General features: G+C 53.1%; 2 protein-coding genes across 2 annotated transcripts; both read left to right on the top strand.

Moving 5' to 3' along the window:
• Nucleotides 1-899: 899 nt before the first annotated feature.
• SRM (spermidine synthase) lies at nucleotides 900-6,537 on the top strand. Its single transcript, XM_064678580.1, has 8 exons — nucleotides 900-1,207; nucleotides 1,344-1,464; nucleotides 1,713-1,805; nucleotides 2,985-3,138; nucleotides 3,807-3,890; nucleotides 4,219-4,364; nucleotides 5,189-5,311; nucleotides 5,874-6,537. Exons 1-8 carry the CDS (start codon nucleotides 915-917, stop codon nucleotides 5,889-5,891), a joined length of 1,032 nt encoding a protein of 343 aa, XP_064534650.1. The 5' UTR covers nucleotides 900-914; the 3' UTR covers nucleotides 5,892-6,537.
• A 7,397-nt stretch (nucleotides 6,538-13,934) lies between these two features.
• On the top strand, nucleotides 13,935-17,517 carry CORT (cortistatin). The gene is made up of 2 exons (XM_064678571.1): nucleotides 13,935-14,112; nucleotides 17,185-17,517. The coding sequence occupies exons 1-2, from the start codon at nucleotides 14,011-14,013 to the stop codon at nucleotides 17,398-17,400; spliced, it is 318 nt and encodes a 105-aa protein (XP_064534641.1). The 5' UTR covers nucleotides 13,935-14,010; the 3' UTR covers nucleotides 17,401-17,517.
• The last annotated feature ends 870 nt before the right edge of the window (nucleotides 17,518-18,387 follow it).

The following is an 18,387-nucleotide window of genomic DNA, read 5'->3' as shown; positions in this document are numbered from 1 at the left end:
GCAAAGTGATGTTTCAAGGGTGATCTTAATTTCAGGTCTTTTCTGTTTTCATTTTATGAGTTGCCACAGTTTTTAAAAATGTCTCTAATGGAAGTGAGTAGCAAATCCCTGTGTGCTTTATTCATCTGGCTGTGCCAGTCAAGTTGTAGCACTGGGATCCACTACTCTGGGGCTGATTTGCTGTTGTGCAGCAGTTGTTGGAGATCTTTGTGTAACATGGTTGGAGAACTACTCTTGGTAGAACCCTGATGTGTTTCTCCCAAGGCCTGCTCCTCAGAGCATGAGCTGAGCACAGGCCAGGGCCCGCCAGCACCAGAACCAAACCTGCTTTTGTGACATCCACACAATCCCAGGATGGGTCAGGGTGGAAGGGACCACAGTGGGTCATCTGGTCGCACCTCCCTGCTCCAGCAGGGTCATCCCAGAGCACATGGCACAGGATTGTGTCCAAACGGGTCTGGAATATCCCCGGTGAGGGGGACCCCACCCTCCCTGGGCAGCCTGTTCAGAGCTGGGTCACTGCACAGGGAAGAAGTTCTTCCTCATGTTCAGGTGGAACTTCCTGGGCACCGGTTTCTGCCCCATTCTCTTGTGCCATTGCTGGGCCCCCCCGAGCAGAACCTGGTCCATCCTCTGCCCCCTCCCTGCAGCCACTGACAGACACTGCGGAGGTTCCCTCTCGGCGTCTCCTCTGGAGGCTGAACAGGCCCAGCTCCCTCAGCCTTTCCTCCTGAGAGTCGCTCCAGCCCCCCCGGTCACCCTCGTTAAATCCCACCCCCCCCCCCCCCCCGTCACATCCAGCCCTTTTTGGCGGGGCGGGCGCGGGGTGTGTGCGGGGCGGGCGCGCCCTTTCCCCCGGCGGGGGCGGCCCCGCGCTCGGTGACGGGCGGGCACGTGGGGCCGGCGCGGGGCCAATGGCGGCGGGCGGGGCGGGGCGGGCGCGCGGGGCCCTGCGCGCGGCTCCCGCGCCCGCGGGGTCAGGCGGCGGCGGCGGCGGGAGCGGAGCGCGGAGCCCCCGCAGCGCTGCCCCCGCAGCGGCCCCGCCCCGCGCCCCGGCCGCGATGGAGCGCGGCGCGGCCGCGCTGATCCGCGAGGGCTGGTTCCGAGAGACCTGCCGGCTCTGGCCCGGCCAGGCCATGTCGCTGCAGGTGGAGGAGCTGCTGCACCACCAGCGCTCCCGCTACCAGGAGATCCTCGTGTTCCGCAGGTGCGGGGGGCGGCGGGTCGGGCGGCGAGGGGGGGGGCGGCCGGCGCCACGCGGTGGGGCCTGTTTGGCGCGGGGAGGGCGCGGGGGAGCGCGGCTCCGGGCCCGGCTCCGACCCCGCTTCCCCCGCTCTGCCCAGCACTACCTACGGCAACGTCCTGGTCCTGGACGGGGTGATCCAGTGCACGGAGCGGGACGAGTTCTCCTACCAGGAAATGATCGCCAACCTGCCCCTCTGCAGCCACCCCGACCCCCGCAAGGTGAGTCGTCCCCGGCCCCTCCTTGGGGTCCCCCCGGCCGGGGCTCGCAGACCCGCCCCGGGCCCTGCGGCGCTGCCGGGGGCTGCCCGGGCCCGCCGGGCGAGCGTGGCCGCAGCCGCGTGGGCCCCGCAGCTCATCGCCGGCAGGACGGGCCCGCGGGGGTTCGCGCCGCTCCCGTTAGGCCTGGCAGCCCCAGTCCCCCCGAGCCGCCCCCGCTGACGGCCGCTGTCCTGCCCTGTCCCTGCCAGGTGCTGATCATCGGCGGCGGCGACGGGGGAGTGCTGAGAGAGGTGGTCAAACACCCCACCGTGGAGTCCGTGGTGCAGTGCGAGATCGATGAGGTGCGTTGGGCTCCCGGCTGCGTGCGGGAGCCCCGGGGCTGCGGGCGGGCGGGCTGCCCGGCAGAAGCAGCCCGGCCTCACAGCATCCACGGGAGCCGCGGCTTCACCTGCTGCCCCTTGTCAGCACCGGGCGCCTTTGCTGCCGGTTCTGCTGGCGTGACACTGACAGCGCCACCTCTTTGCCTTACAAGTCATCTACGTGGCAGCTGGCTGCCTCTTCCATGTGATTTCTTTCACACACATGCGGTTGAGGCCCTTCCAGGCCGGCGTGGGCCAAGCACGGGATCTGGAGGAGCGCCCTGGCTTTGTGGAGGTGCTGCTTTTCCCTCTGCCTCGCTGCTGAACTGACTGCTGCTCCTGCCCGAGGAGGATGGTCGCTGTGTTGAGCAGTCCCCTACAACTGAAAGCAGGAAATAAGAAAGGGGGATTTGTTTCCATGATAAATGGGCTAGTCTTCCTCCTCTCGGCCAGTTTGTTCTGATATTTTACTTTCTTAGGAAGTTTTGCTCAGAGGAGGGCTCTATTAGGAATGGGAAACACTGCTATGTGAGATGTGTGCACAGTCTGCCAAGCTAAGTAGGCAAACATGCCTGGTTTTGAACCAGCACTGCCTGACACCAGCATATTTTTTTGTCTCTGCCAGCTGTGAGACGCTGGTAGTGTTCAGTACAGTTGCTGGGCCCAGGGCAGTGCCTGTCTAACCATGTTAGAGAGAAAACTCTTATCGGGGGACTGATATAATGGCTATGGAGCAGAGATGGGGATCTTTCTCGTCTCGCATCTAGAAACCTGCTGGCATGGTTTCATTTAGGAGGGGAGAAAGGGAGATCACCTCTGCAACGGTGTCCAGAGGGAGAAGGGGCACAGAGCAGTCTGATCTGTGATTGTGTTCACTCAGTTCCTCAGGGAGCCTTTGAAGCTCCAGCTTCTTGTTGAGTTTGGCAAGGACAGACCAACAGTGTCACTGAACCCTGAGGCCGTAGGAAAGGGCTGAGTGTAGCTTGTTGGCTGAAGATGCTGACAGCTCTTGAGGATCTCGCTGGCTGAGTCGGATTTGTGCTGAAGGCATGGAAGGAAATGACTCACTGTGCTGTTCTTTCGGTTGCAACTGCACAGTAGCCTGAGAAGCAGCTCCTTGTAGCCCCCGCTGACCCACTTGTGCTCTCTGTGTTGCTGCAGGATGTGATCCAGGTATCCAAAAAATACCTCCCAGGCATGGCAGTGGGATATTCCAGCGCTAAGCTGACCTTGCATGTGGGAGATGGTTTTGAGTTCATGAAACAAAATCAAGAAGCCTTTGATGTGATTATCACGGACTCGTCTGACCCCATGGGTAAGAATTCTGCCATAAAAGGGTGCTGCTTTCCACACTCCCCCTCCTTTTCTGCTTACCTCTTGGAAGTTATGCCAGCCTGCCCAGGCTCCTTTCAAGTGAAAGACTGTTGCTGACTTGCTTCTTTTGGTAGAGAAAGGGAAGGATCAGAACCAGAAAATTGTATTAGCAAGGCTTCAAGCAGCTGATGCGTTTCTCTCCTCGAAATTCAACTCCAGCAGCAATTGCTCCTGGCAGAGCTGATCCCTGACACCAGCAATCCCAGGGGGGATACAGCACCATGCTGGCAAGGGCAGCTTTGCACATGTGCCAGTGAAGCAGTGGCTCACACACTGTTGGTGTAGCACCCACCCTAAAGATGGCTGTGGTGAGGCTGCTGTATTTCTGAAGGGGAAAACTGAGGCAGAGAGAGACCAAATGTAGATATGACACCTCATTTTAGGGACCTGACGATGACTGCTTGAGCCACCTTCACTCTTACTGTAGTCAACACAGGAGAGGCATCTCTAAAATGCAGTTTGGAGCAGGAGTTCTGTTTAAAAAATGCTCCCTGGAGCAAAAGGCAGCTGCTATGACTTCCTTTGGTAAAGGTCCTGGGCTTGCTATTGAGCAAAGCTGAAATCCTGATGGTTTTGCTGTGCTGAGGGTTACACTCACTTTTCTCCCAGGTCCTGCAGAAAGCTTATTCAAAGAATCTTACTACCAGCTGATGAAGACAGCCCTGCGAGAAGATGGGATTCTCTGCTGCCAAGGTGAGGGTGCTGTGGCTGGGCAGAGGGTGATGCCAGACCACTGTGTGCCAAGGCTGAGGCACAGGGGGAACTCTTCTTGGGGAGACGTGATGCAGGGAGTGAAAGCATTTCGGCTCCCAGGTACAGCTGTGGTTTTGGTCTGTCTCCATCAGCTCAGACTGCTGGACTGAGCTTAGCAAAACTGGCGTAGGGGTCTGGTCTTGCCTTTGAAACCACATGAGCTGTGCAGAGCAGAGCAGAGCAGGTTGGGACTTGGAAACGCTGTTAACCTGGCACAGAGAAGGGGGGCAGCTCTCACCTTGCATCCTGCCTTCCTCTCTCCCTGCAGGTGAGTGCCAGTGGCTGCACCTGGATCTCATTAAGGAGATGCGTCAGTTCTGCAAGTCTCTGTTCCCGGTGGTGGAATACGCCTATTGCACCATCCCCACGTATCCCAGCGGCCAGATTGGCTTCATGCTCTGCAGCAAGAACCCGGTGAGTCTCCGACACCTCAGGTGCCTTTTTCCACTGCTTGGAAGCACCTGCAGGGTCTGCCTGAGGCTGTCCCCAAGAGCTGGAGCTGTGGCACTGAGCTCTCCCAGCTGTGGGGCCTCCAGAACCATGCAGTCCCAGAGCTGCAATGTAGCCTGCTCAGTGCTGGGTGAACTGCAGAGCTGACCAGCTGCCTTAGAAAAGGACAGGGGTTCCTGTCTAGTACAACAAACTTGGAAGGGAAGAAGTTGCTACCAATTCCCAGAGCCTGTTAAGGCTTTGTCTTGTTGATGTTGGCTGTTACAAGGTGGGCACCTGCTTGATAAGAATCAGGCTGTGACTGGTAATCTGCTCATACAGAGGCCTCCGAGGGAGAGTCAGTGTTGGGATGTGGGCTGGTTACTCTGTGACACCAACTGTCAGGTGGGTTTTTGGGGCCAGCAGTGCTGCTGCTGTACAGGATTTATCTGGGGTGCTGGCAGCATGCACTGTGCCTGACTTAACACAGACATGGATTCTGCTCTGAGCAGCAAAGCCTTGCTTTCTTGGATGCTCAGGCACTCTGACAGCTTCATCTGGCACGGGGCTCACCCAGTCTGACCTCATGCACTGACATCTGTGCATCAGGGCTGGTCACACGAGTTACAGAGAGTGAACCCCAGCCCTTGGGGCTGGAGCTGTGCAGAACCTTTGACCTCATACTAGAACAGAAAGTCATCTGTTCTCCTGCGAGTCCTCTTGGTTCTCTGCCCCACGTCAGGGTGCCTGTCACACAGCCCCCGGCTCCTCACCCAGGCACTCAGAGCTACCTGGCTTTGCTCTTGCAGAACACGAATTTCCGGGAGCCTGTGCAGCAGCTCTCGCAGCAACAGGTGGAGGAGAGGAGTCTGAAATACTACAACTCTGACATCCACCGGGCAGCCTTCATCCTGCCCGAGTTTGCACGGAAGGTGAGCCGGGCTCTGCTGCTGTGCCTCTGTCCAGGATGAGGTGGGAGTGGGAGTGGGCAGGACTGAGGATTTCCTGCAGCCTCAAAGGCTTCTGTGGGCAAGTTGGAGCAGGACAGCGTTTTGTATGACAGAGCAGAGGATGAGTCAGTCAGGGAAGGCTGGAGTTCAGTTTGAAGCTTCCTTGGGTTCATGTACCGTGCCTTGATGGCAGATCACTCCTACTTCACCTGCCAAAACTGAGTCCCAGAGCCTGCAGAACTGGTGTTTCCCATTGAAAAGCTCCAAAAGTCTTAGATCAACTGTGGTTATGGTTTCTAGAAGAAACCAGAGGGTACAGAAAGGATGCTCCAGCATAGGTCAGCCTGCCTTTTTGAAGGATTTCTGTGTTATTCCATCATCTCCTAACCGGTTTGCAACTGCAGGTTCAGGAAAAAAAACTCCCAAGAGCGTCCTAGGGATGAAGGCAGATGCCATGGTTGTGTTTCAGAGGTGGTGATTCATACTTCTGCTGAGGACTGGTAGAGCTGTGGCAGGTCCCTCCTGACACTCTGTCTGTCTGCAGGCGCTGAGCGATGTGTGAGACTGAGAAGCTGCTTCCTTCCTTCAAGGTGGACCCTGAGATCGTCAGTGATGTGGTTGGGACCTTCCCAGCAGACTGCAGATTTGCTCTCCACTGTGTGGGATTGTTTAACCCGTTTGCCAGCCAACATTCCCTTTGATGTGTAACAGATGATGGGGCACAAGCCAGATAAGACTATTGAAAAGGTCCAGTGACTTATTGCGTGAGGTCAAAACTGTTCTTTCCAGTGCTGGAAACGTAAGGTGTCTTCTTCCTTTCTCTCCTCCCTGCACCCACCCTGAATCCCCCATCCCTGCGCCCCCGTCCCACCTCCACCCCCAACTGACATGATGTATTTATAACTGACACATATTTCTGTCTGGTGATCTGGGAAGAGTCCAAAGGGTCCCTGACTCGGCCTTAAGCAGAGTGAGAGCTCTGTGCACGGTGAGCTTCGCTCTCTCCTCGTGGGAGCTCCCTGCTGCTGAGACGTTTGACTGGTAACGGGTCTGAGCCTCCGTGTCCCTCTGCCCTCCTGTGACACCTGCACTGCTCTGCAGCACGGCTGGAGAAGCCACAGTGCAAACTGTTGCCATTCACAATAGGTCTCCCTCCAACCCTGATGGAGTAGCAGTATTAAACACCAGCCAGGCAGGCTGGCAGCAAAGTCTTGTGGCTTTTTTTTTTTTTTTTTTTTAATTTTTGTTTTTTAAATTGGTTGGAAACAGAAGTGCTGAGGTACCCACAGGCTAATTCCTGTTCTTACCTCTGCCCTCGGAGTGGTTCCAAAGAATGTTTATCAATATGGTGATAGGCGCTTTATATATATAAATATAAATATATATATATATAAAAAACAAACCTTAGCTCCATTGCCTGCTGTTCAGTACTGATGTTGGGGAATCAGCTGTGCTGACAAATCTCTTATCTCAGTCATGCTGAGTTGCCTCGGGCCTGGGTATTTGCAAGTCCTTAGGAGGCATCATTATTTCTAATGCTGCCCCCAGATGCATAAGTTGTTTTCTGTTGTACTCTGTGAGATGGATCTGCCTCCACTCCTTTACTTCTGCTCTGAAGGCTCCATGCCCAGTTCAGTGGGATCCCCTTCCCAGCCCACCCACTGTGCCCCTGTCCCTCCCTGCACTCCATTAAACACTCGGCTCTGGTTAAGGTGACACCAACATGGGTCGGTGTTCTCTGGGGAGACAGGGAGGGGAAACACAGATCCTGAGGGTTTGCTGTGCTTCCAGGGGCTCTCTGTCGTCACTCTGACTTCCTCTCTCCCTCATCTCTGGGGATGACAAGTTCTCATCCAAAGAAAGCTCTGAAGAGTGATCCCATTGCTTGTTTTGTATTGTAGCCCAACAGCTCCTGCTGCAGTGTCAGTACCTGTTACCCAAGCTGTGCTCCAGTCCACATGCTGCCTGGGGTACAGTTTTCCAAGCTGTTTTCCAGCTGCTGTCTCCCTGCTGCCATCAGGCAGTTCCTGGCAGTCCTGGCCCCACTCCCTCCTTTCCTCTGCAGGAGCTGTGGTGGCTCCGAGGGCTGAGCTCTGGCTGAGCAGGCTGGGGACAGGCACTAGGTGGCATCAGGAGAAGGCAAAAAGCTGCTTCTGAGAGAGGCCTTTGGGGCTTGTTAAGAGAGAAACAGAAGGAGCAGACTCGAGGAAACTTGTGACCCTACAAACAACCTTGGTGGTGCAGCCACTGTGTGCCCACAGCAGGGGACTTGTGGGGTCAGTACCAGCCCTCCTGCTTTCTCCCCTTTCTGATGAGACTTGTCAGTTCTTTCCCAGTGCCCTCTTCTGCTACCTGTATCAGTACAGCTTCTTGGAGGTCGTGAGGGTTTGCAAAGCATTGCTGAGCTGCAAAGCTGAGTCTGGATCTCCTCTGTGTTTGGAATTTTACACTCATTTTGTCTCTTTAATTGTCTGGGTGACTGTCTCCTTTCTCTCACAGCTACCGAGTCGTTTGGGCTAATGAGGCATTTCCATTGCTCAACTCTAACATTTTTATGAAGAGCAGATCAGTAATGGTTCTAGCTCCTCCTGTTTAAATCCCTGTGGGACCTGAACCCCCTTCATCCCTTCGTCCTTGACAGAAAACTAGCTCTGGCACTTTCCCCTGGAATGGGAATCAAGACCAGGAGTGTAGTCCAGGAAGGCCTTAGAGCAGCAGCCAACTAGTAACAAGTTCAAGCCTTTCACCCACCCCTGGTGAGTACAACAATGCCCAGGAGGGAAAGAGCTTCCTCAAACCTGGCCTCCACACAGCTAATTATTCCTTCTGGTTCTTTGAGCTCTCTCCAAATGTGTAAGTTCAGCAAGTGGCCAGTGATGAGAGCAGGAAGACAAGGCTGTTTCCCATCCAAGTCACACACACTCCATCCACAGGGCCCTATATTTAGTTTCTGAGTCGTTCCAAGTCACTGTTCTCCACGGGCAAGGCTGTTCATAAGCAAAGAGCCACCGAGATGATGTTTGTCTAGACATGCTGCAGTCGTGTTCCAGCAGCTCATTAAGTCAGGAGCACATGAGCAGGGATAGGCTCTGTCCCAGGGAACGTGCAGTGTTGTGTCAGTCAGAGCAGGTGGAGACAAGCGAGGGAGAGGAGCCTGATGGGCTTTAGCACATCCACTGTTGGAGTCTCTTGGCACCTCTTGAACTGTGTCAGAATCTCTGCTCTGATTTTATTCTTTGAACTAACTCAGTTTTTAGAAGTTCAGAAAAGAGCTTCATAAAATTAAGAGAAATCTCCTGCCTGTCTCTCCCGAGCCCTTTCAGTCAGTTAATTGGCATGAGTGTGGTATATTCACCCAGAGCTAATGTTGTCGAGGCCTGGCTGAATTATTGATGGGGCTGAGAGCTGGAGCAAGGGACTGCTGAAGGAAGAATGACATTCATCTTTCATCAGAACAGCAGCCTTGGTAAGCAAGCAGTCAAAAATGTATTAACAAGTGCCACCAAGTTCAGGGAGAGGAAAGTTCCCTTGGTAACATGGTGGGGGAAGAAGAGGGAAAAGTGTGGACAACATGAAACAGCAGCTCAGGTCTAGCAAAAGAGTCGGGCAAAATGCTGTTAAAAAGTAAGATGAGAAATTTAGCCAAGTCAAATGCTGAGAAGTCTGGGGGATGCTGTTTCCTAGTCACGTACAGGATGGAGTTAAGTGCTTTTCAAATATGCAAAAGCTGGGGAATTGTAGCCAGGGAATCACAGTTACAGCACAGTGAGGTGTGAGGCACATAAAGATGGGTGGATTATTGCAAATGTTGGGGATGTCAGTGCAGGCCTTTCAAGGACACCAGCTCCTGGCTGATGGGGCTTGAAGTGCCGAGGGTGCTGGAGCAGGGACCCCACAGGGACCCTGCAGGAGGAGCTGCCTCTGCTTGGTACTGAAGGGCTGCTGCAGCAGCCCAGGGCTGGACATGTCCAGCGAGGATTGACTTAACAAAGCTACTTCTGTGAGCCAGGGTTAAGAGCAGGATGATGTGTGTGATGACCCTGTGTGTGTCTCACCCCCTTCAGCTGGGGGAGAGCAGGAACCAGAACCCCAGCCTGTCTGCAATTCCTGTTCAAGGCTCTCCCAGCCCAGTGGTCCATTCTGACAGTGTCACAGGTCCATGTGTCAGCATCCCTGGTGAGCTCTTGGAACTCCCACAAGGTGCAGTGCATAAGCAATCCCTCAGGTGATCCAAACGGTAGAGGAACGTTTCTATCCAAGTCTTGTCCGGCCAATCCTGCCACCAAAGGGACAACTCTGGTATAGCAGAGGTCAGCAGTAGTAACCCCAGGCTTCACGGCCTGAAATGACTCCAGCCTGGAGCCAGGCAACATGTTTGCACTGGAAAACAGGTACTTTGAAATAGTGTTTCATAGTGATTAGTTATTTTCTAAGGAAGATTTTGGTGTTTAATGTTTAACTTCACATGCAGTTAAATCATAAAATCATAGAATATTAAGGGGTTGGAATGGACCTTAAAGATCAACCAGTCCCAATCCCTCCTGCCATGGGCAGGGGCTCCTCCCACTAGACCAGATTGCTCAAGGCCTTATCCCACATGGCTTTGAACATTGCCAGGGTTGTGGCACCCACAACTTCCCTGGGCAGCCTGTTCCAGTGTTTCACCACCCTCACAGTAAAAAATTTCTTCCCAATAAGTATCTAACCTAAATTTCCCTTTTTTCGGTCCTACAAAAGGCTTTGAGCACCACTGAGGCATTTTGCTTGCCCCCCCCCTCACCTCCTGAGTCCCCCTGGGGTCGGCAGACAGGAGGCAGCACAGCTCCCCCAGCTCCTGCTCCCCAGAGAGCTGGAACAGCCTTGCAGTCGTGTGTGCTGTGAGAGCAGCATCCCTGGGCCCTCCCCTCCTCCTCCTGCACCTGCTCTGAGCTCTGAGCAGGGACGAGGCTCCAGCCCACACTCCCACAATCTCTTCCCTGGGTTTGTTAGATTAGTGCCAGTGGAAAGCCAGGGCTGGAGCAGCCACCTGCGTGCTCCTCCGGGGCCCTGGGGAGCACAGTGCCAGGGAACACTGCCTGAGAAATGAGCTGTGATTTCAGGCCCGTGAACAAATTGGTTTCCCCTTCCAGGAAGGCTCACAACTGTCAGCTGACTACTGCTTTATTTATTGCATTGGCCTTTGCAACGAGGGACTCTCGAGGGCAGAGAGCAAGGACTGCAATGACAGGAAGGCATTGGAACCCTTCCTTCAGCTGCAGCTGAGTGCCTCACCTTTGGGACCCAGACACCCTGCAGGAAGCCTGATGTGGTTCTGCTACGTGCTTCAAGGCATGGGGACCTGAGCCCAGAGCAGGCAACAAACAGGCAGAAGGCAGCAAATATCCAGGCCATATAGGAGGGCAACTGAGAAATAATCTCATTCCTTAGTGTGTCATTTAGTGTCAGACACAGTCATAGTTTTTGTGTTCCAGCAGTGCTGCTGCACAGACTCACTGAGGAGAGGTCAGGGACCTCTTTCTTGAATGATAAAACCTCTCCCAGTGCATGTTGTTTGTGCAGCCTTAGTCATGAAAAGATGGAAGTTGTCTCGTGTGGTTGTGGAAACATATTCTGCTGTGCTTCTGAACCCGCTGTGCATCTCTGCTGGAGCCACACTGACTGTGGGAGAAAATCCTGGGAGAGCCAGGCCTTTTCAAGTTACTGTATGCAGGAATTCCTTCTGGAGCATCCCCACCCTGCCAGGCTCCCAGGAATGTGTTCAAAGGCATTCTGATTTCAGACAGATCTACCCTCACTGTGAAGTGGCAGAAACCCACTCAGGCCATGTGCAGCTGGGGGCAGGAAAGCATCAAGGAACACGACTTCCAAAGGGAACAAGACTTCAGATAACAGGGAGAAAGTGGTAAGAGGAAAGAATTATCAGAAATGTTTATTGTTCCAAGGGCAGACCTTTACCCTTTCCTGTACAGGGTGATAAGCTTTTGAGGGTTGGCAAAAAAAAAAATAATTGGGGCCTTCTTAAAGGTCAGACAGCCAATGCACATGGGATAGGAACAGTAGGAAGTACAAACAACCCTGGTACTGTATGTTGAACTCTGTCCAATTACTAAAAAGAACAAATTTTACCACCACAGTTATTTTACTTCCTTTGGAGAAGGAGATGGTGCTAAGCCTGTGGTGGGGAGGTGGTCAGCAGGGTCTGCAAAGGGGCCAGACTAACTAGGGGAAGCAGCAGAGGGAATGTGAGGAAAGGGAAGGGCACTAGAAAAGATGGAGCAACCTGAAAAAGAGGTGTCTGATATTGAGAGATGCTGTAGCAGAGCCCAGAGGAAACTAGTCTGGATTTAGAGATCCAGTCCTACTGTGGGCACTGGAGTGTAAATGCTTTGATGTGTCCCTGTTCCCTCCCTCTCAGCTGGGAACAGACACCCAGCCTTGCCCAGGCTAGACACAGGTTTTGGCTGGGCTGTGCTTGTCAGCAGGGCCACAGGTTTGGTGCTGGAGTATCTGGGCAGGAGCTCTCTCCAAAGTCACCCCTCCTCACGAGGTAACAGTTATTTTGTTACTGCCCTATAACCCCAGGACGGATTCAGGGCAGCCTGGTCACCCTGTGAGCCTCCCCAGCAGCTGATCTCTCACTCACCACTTCCTTTTTGGTAGGAGCATCGTCACACTTGTGACCCCAGTCTCTCAGTGGAGCATTGCAGACAACAGCCCCTTCCGAGGGGAAGCTGCAGACAGAGCTGTGTTTATTGGAACGAGCAGCGTGGGCAGAGCAGATGGGCCCAGCATGGAGACCCGCCCGCACTGCCCCTGCTGTCTGCACGGCCCACGGGGTGAGTCCTGCTCACAGCCCCAGTGCAGGGCTCACCTGTCAGCCCAGCACATCTCACACTCCCCGGACCTGCCCTTCCTTCCCCTTGAGCAGCCAAGTGTGTTTTCTCCATTTGCTCTTCCCCCGGTTCACCCCTCCTGGAGCAGATCGGCTGCGGGTCATTTGGCAGGTCCCTGTGGTTTCTCTGCTCGCTGGAGCCCGGAGCTTTCCTGCTCTGCCTCAGCCCCGGGCTGGCTGGGAAGTGTTTGACAGAATCCATTACCCGGCAATTCTGATAAACCAGCCAGATCAGGTTCAAAGGAAACAGATAATGTTTCATCTGGAAGTGGTGCGTGGCAGCCACCTCTCACTTGGGGAGGGTGAGAAACAAGGAGGTTACAAAGTTTTCCAAGAAAATTCGTTTCCAGAAATTGCTAGATTGTTACTTTTCCCCCACAAGGCTCTGTGACTCAGGAAAGGGTTTTTTCTGCCTTTCAATGAGGGAATCAGCATTTCTTTTACAGTGTGCATGGAAGTGGTGGCATCTTTTCCCTCAAGAGCTGGTGTAGCTGGCATTAGGAGCTGGATTATTTGCAGGCAAAGTTCCATCATGCTGTTTCCAGGAGCTGTAATGCTGGTAAGAGCGAGAAATGGGGAACAGGTTTTCCTGCCTTCTGTTCTTAATTCTGCCACAGCATCTCCTGGCCAAGTCACCTCCCTGTGGTTTTTTTTTTTAATGTGCTAAATTAGGATAACAATTTATCTTTTGATTGTCATTTGTTGTTAAGGTCAGGGGAAGACTTGCCCTGAGTCGAGTGCTCCTGGAGAAAGGGCTGGTGGTGAGCTGGGATCTCAGCTCTGCATCTCACAGGCATGTCACAGGCAAGTGATGGGGACAATGCAGACAGCAGTGCTCAACAGCACTTTCTGCTGGCCCAGGGACCAGTCCCACTGCTGGGACAGCTTTTGGGGCAAGGAGGAGGCATTATTAACTGCTGACCAGGAGTGGTAGGAACACACTCCAAGCAGCCTGTGGTCAGTGTCAGCAGAGCAGGAGCCTTTTTAAGCCTCTCAGGGCAGAGCAGCTCCAGCTCTGACCAGCCTTTCAGTACTTGGTTTTTAACACATTTAAACCCAGCATCTCCACTGTGTTGACCTACACTCCTGGGATAGGTTCAAGAGGGATTGAAGCAACACTAGGAACAAGACCCCATAACCCTCAGCAGGCTTCCAGGTGGTCTGATGTGCATTTTCCAGACAGAGGATATAACTGCACAGCTGCAGCTCTATCCCCATGTTACCCTACAGGGAAAGCCAGGCGTGCTGGCATCCCACAGTGAGATGCATTGCTGGATGCAGAGACCCAGATCCAAACACCCTGAAAGCCTGGAGCTGTTTGGACACACCAGCTGAGGGTCCAAGACCATATCTAAGCACTGGTGGCCAGAAGTTTTACCTCTTCCCTCTGAATCATCCAGGTTTGTGCAAGCTGGTGGCCTCTTCTACCCAACATTATTTTCTAAACAGAATCCAGCTAACTAGGAGAGGCACAGAGAGTGCCTACAATTTCTTGGAGTGAAGAAACAGCATGTTACTGGAGTGTCCCAAGCCTTTGCTTCCTCAATCTCTGCAGGTCTGGCACATGGAGAGCCCAGAGGCACTGAAGTATCCCACTCAAGCAGCCAAGTGTTAACAACCTCTCCAAAGTCTAATTTGCCTTTGATATAGACTTAATTGTTTGCGTCACCCACTGGGCTGGGGGAGGGCTATAAAAGGGGCTGCAGCCATTGTCTGAGGCAGAAGAGAGCCCAGGAGCAGCTCCCTCTCCCAGTCTTCCTCGTTCAGCACCAGTCCCAGCCTGTGCATCATGCAGCTGGTGGCCAGCCTGGTGTCTGTGCTGCTGCTGGTGTGGAGTGTGAGAGCCACAGCACTGCCTGGGGAAGAGAGACTGGCCATCCAGAGCACCAGGGTGAGTAAAACCCACCCTGGGCAGGAGCTGGGTGAGGACAGAGCCAGGGGAGGGGGGATAAGGGCAGTTAGGCTTTACCTGGTGCAAACAACTCTCCCACCCCTCTATATTCCAAGGCACTACAGCTTCACATGCTGCTGACCCTGGGGCTGTTCCTACAGCTCTACCCAGCTGATTTAGAAAGGTACCAGATGCCAGGGGCTGCAAAAGTGAAGTCTGAGCTAAGCAAAAACTGGCAAAATGAACAGCAGAGAGCAGAGGGAAAAGGAGAAAATATTACTGAAATGGTACAGCATGAGAGAATAAAGCAGAGTACTAGGGAGGGAGAGAAAAGATACATAATTGGTAAAATGATCAAGGGAGATGATATTTTAAATAGGACTCATGGGAAGGACAAATGTTTAAAAGATGGGTTCAGTAGGAAAGTAACAGAGGAATCATAAATGAAGTAATTATATCAGAATAAAATTGCTTTTTCCAGAGTAGTATTCACAAGGGGAGTTATACTGACATAGTTCTGCTAGAATAATTACACTCTGAACCAGCACAGCTCTATGCAGTGGCAGAACTTATTATAGCAGTATAATTACCCTACCAACTGGCAAAACCCTAATATTATAATGGCTAGAGCACTATAATAACTTTATTTTGCCATGCTGTTTCCCTAAGAGGCCAAAGGGGTAGGAAGCAATAGCATAACATGATTACAAGCCCTGTTTTCTTGCCCTCGCCCCGCAGTTCTCTCACCTGCATGTTCCCTGCCATCCCTGATGTTCTTCTGAGCTCTGGTTAGTCATCAGTCCAGTTCAGGCTGTATCCATAAGGCTGATGTTATTCCAGAGAAGGGAAGGATCCCAGTGTTGGTTTCACAGGCACCAACTTCTCCTTTGTGCGTGTCCACATCGTTTTTTCTGTCTCAGTGTTGGCTCCAGCTCATCCATCAGTGTCTCGCTGCTCCAGGAGTGGGCTCACATCCCATTAACAACGAAACTGGCTGCGAGAAAGAACCGTGCACACTGTGAGGTGCTGGGGCTGGAGTTCTGTCAGATCAGGGCTCCTGCAGCTGCCTGGGATTAACCCTTCTGGGGATAACTGGAAACTTTCAGCTCCGCATTCTTATAGTAACGAACCCAGCACTTAAAAAGTAAACTCTTTTTTTAAGAAGTAAATTCTGGTGCAAATCCCAGATGCTGGGGAAAAAAAGAAACAAATTGTAGGGAATAAATTGATAAATAAGGCTTTGGTAAAAATTAATTTGAGTGTAATGACTCTTAGTCTTCTGCGCACTGTTGCTTACAAAATAATGATACAATTAAAGAGAATCATTATATCTATTATAGAGCATTCTACAAACTGAAAAACTGTTAGATACTGATGAACCAATCCCTGCAGTCACCACTGCTGTAACTCAGACAGATGTTTTAAGTAAGAAAAGCATCGGGATTTTACATATAAGCCCCTATAAAATGCATTACAATGTAAAAGGAAGATGTGTTCCCTCTGATGCACTGATGGATGGAGCACAGGGAATGGAGCAGCTCCCCAAAGGTTTGCCCCAACCCACCGTGCTGAGATGTCAAACTGCTCCCAGAGAGTGTGGATCTCTGAGCACAGCTCCAGGCAGAAAGGATGTGAGCAGTGGATTAGTGCAGGGAAGAGCTGCCAGGTTTCACCGACAGCCACAGCTGATCAGGCAGAAGGAATATCCCCTAACATGGGCTGAGCTTTGCCTTCCCCACCCCTCAGTCTGAGGCCGCTGGCTCTGCTCGGTTATTTCCAAACACAGCACTTACAGCTAGGAAAGAAGCTTCCAAGGAAGACATGACCCAGGAGATACACTTAGGGGGTTCCCCCCTCCCAGTCTATCTCCCAAAGGCTCAAGGCACTTCTGTACTTGCAGCACAGGAGAAGGAATCAGAATGAGCACAAACTGGCTTTACCTTCTGCCACAAATACAGCATGGAGTTTTTCTGTGCCTCGGTTCCCCTTGTGCAGAAGCAAGGCTTGTTACTAGAGCTAAGAAAGTGATTAAAAAATGCCCATAAACCTTCTGTAATGTAAACTCAGGATAATTGCTGCTGCCTGTATTTATCCATCTTTTGAGTTGCTCACCAAGTGGTCCTTAGTGAATGCTGGTGCTGACAGAGACAGTAGTCCCAGCAGTAAATATGGCATTTGTGAGGACTGACATGGAAATGTGCTTCCAAGATTCCCATCCACATGGGAAACAGGATCTGTTCCTGTCAAACCATCTATCCCAGCTTGGCCAGTACCAGCTGTCCCTGCTAAGGAACCACAGAGACCAGAAATGCTCAGGCCCGAGATAATTCCTCAGATTTGCTGGATGTAAAGTTGAGAGAAACATGACAACTCACAGCTTGTACTGGCAGAAATCCCTCAAACCCCAAAACACAGGCTCTGCTACAGCAAAGGGATGGAGCTCAGCGGCTCCCATTTCATCCCACCTTCCCCCACGGTCAGGCTATGGAAACACAGGTACTTGTTCTAGAAATACAGCTGCCTGCCTCCACTGATGGCAATATTTTGCTGCAGATTTTGGGGCATCCTTCTCCTTGTTGCATTTCATTTTACAGTGGAGTACATCCCTCCGTGAGCTTAATTTAATATTGCTCAGGACTCTGTGCCTCTTCCCAGGACCGTGTGCCTTTTCCCTGACCTTCCCAAGGTGGATGCCGGGCAGTCAGAGCAGTGAAGGGAGCACGGGCTGACCAGGGGAAGAGGCAGCTTGGCATTCACTGAAATTTAATTAGTGCGGGCAGCGAGGGACTTCACAGCCAATTCAAGTCTATTTGTTAGCAGCTCTTTTCCAGCTGTAACATGGCACATGTGAGGGTCCAGCTGGCTGAGCTGGACAGGGAGGGGAGATGGGAGCAGTGCCCTCAGCAGCCACATATCCCTCAGCTCTGGCACAGCTCTGGCACAGCTCTGCCAAAGGGAAAAGCATCGACTTCAAGGGCAGGACACCAGGGATGGCAGGGGGACATGAAGGGACCTCGATGGCTGTGGGGGACAGGCCCTCTGTGCGTCACTTTCCCTGCTCTCTGCCCACAGGAACAGAGCACAGTGCGGAAGGACGCCATCCTGAAGATGCTGGCAGGCCTGCTGGACGGCGTGGATATGGGGCATGAGGCAGCTGCCCCAGACCTGGAGGAGGAGGGCAAGCTGGAGGAGGAGCGGGCGGTGCTGGGCCGGCTCGCCCAGCTCTCGCAGCGGGAGCGCAAGGCGCCCTGCAAGAACTTCTTCTGGAAAACCTTCACCTCCTGCTAGTGCTGCCCAGCCTGGCCCTGCCAGTCTGCAAACACCCTCCCCACTCCTTGTCTTCCTTGTCTCCCCCAGCTCCCTTGCTGTGCCCTCCACCCCTCAGAATAAAGCATGGCGCCTCGGGGACTGTCTGTGCCTCTGTGTGGGGCGGCCATGGGGGGTGGCGGCCATTTTGTGGGGTGGCTGTGGGGGGCAGCGGCCATTTTGTGGGGCGGCTGTGGGGGGCAGCGGCCATTTTGTGGGTCAGCCATGTGGGCAGTTTGTGGGTGGCCATTTTGGGAAGGGGCTTCAGGGCTGTGAGGATAGAGGAGCCTCTCAGCAGGAGCAGGGTCACAGCCATCCATAAAGCTGCTGCAGCTGCCCCTCAGCCTCTGAGGGACCAGGTGAGTGTGCGGTGAGGTGCTGGGCAGCCAAGGCTGTGCCCCATGGGGAGGTTCCTCAGTGCCAGCCCTGGTCATGCCATGCCATGATGGAGAGAGACTGGTTTGGTCCCACTGTAGCTCCCTGTGCTCCTTCCCATGCTGTCTGTGACTGGGGATGGCTGGGTAAAGCACAGACAGTGCTGTGCAGGTGTGGGGTGCAGGGGCAGTGCCTGGGGGTGCTGTGGAGGGGGAGACATGCCCAGAGCCTGGCCCAGTTCTGGTTTGCCAGAGCAGTTCCTGGGGTGCTTTAGGGCTGAAATAATGAAATCAAGGGGCTGTGATCCCAGGTCAAACAGCTCTGACTCTGCTCTGGTTCTCTTAAGGTTTCTCTGTGTCTTCTCATCTTGCTTAAAAACAATCAAAAACCACCTGGGTTCTCTTTCTTACCTTCTTGGGTGCTATTTAGCAGGGTCTGTAGTTTTACTCCTTTGGGCTTGCTGAGGAGCTTCTTGAACCTTATTTTTAGAACTGACAGGTAGTGGAGAGCGGTGGACAGTAGGCATGTTTGAGTTCACAGGTATTTCCCTCTGTAGAAGACTGCTGAGTCCTTGATCTCATATGCTGGCAAAAA

The sequence above is a fragment of the Pseudopipra pipra genome, chromosome 22, assembly GCF_036250125.1.
Source record: "Pseudopipra pipra isolate bDixPip1 chromosome 22, bDixPip1.hap1, whole genome shotgun sequence".
In the NCBI taxonomy this organism is placed as follows: Eukaryota; Metazoa; Chordata; class Aves; order Passeriformes; family Pipridae; genus Pseudopipra; species Pseudopipra pipra.
This window is presented reverse-complemented; position numbering and strand designations above follow the sequence as displayed.

Coding starts and splice junctions, on each gene's coding strand:
- SRM (XM_064678580.1), top strand. CDS start 915: ATGGCGGCGGGCGGGGCGGGGCGGGCGCGCGGGGCCCTGCGCGCGGCT. Junction 1,208..1,343: donor GAGATCCTCGTGTTCCGCAG/GTGCGGGGGGCG, acceptor CGCTCTGCCCAG/CACTACCTACGGCAACGTCC. Junction 3,891..4,218: donor TGGGATTCTCTGCTGCCAAG/GTGAGGGTGCTG, acceptor CTCTCCCTGCAG/GTGAGTGCCAGTGGCTGCAC.
- CORT (XM_064678571.1), top strand. CDS start 14,011: ATGCAGCTGGTGGCCAGCCTGGTGTCTGTGCTGCTGCTGGTGTGGAGT. Junction 14,113..17,184: donor TGGCCATCCAGAGCACCAGG/GTGAGTAAAACC, acceptor CTCTGCCCACAG/GAACAGAGCACAGTGCGGAA.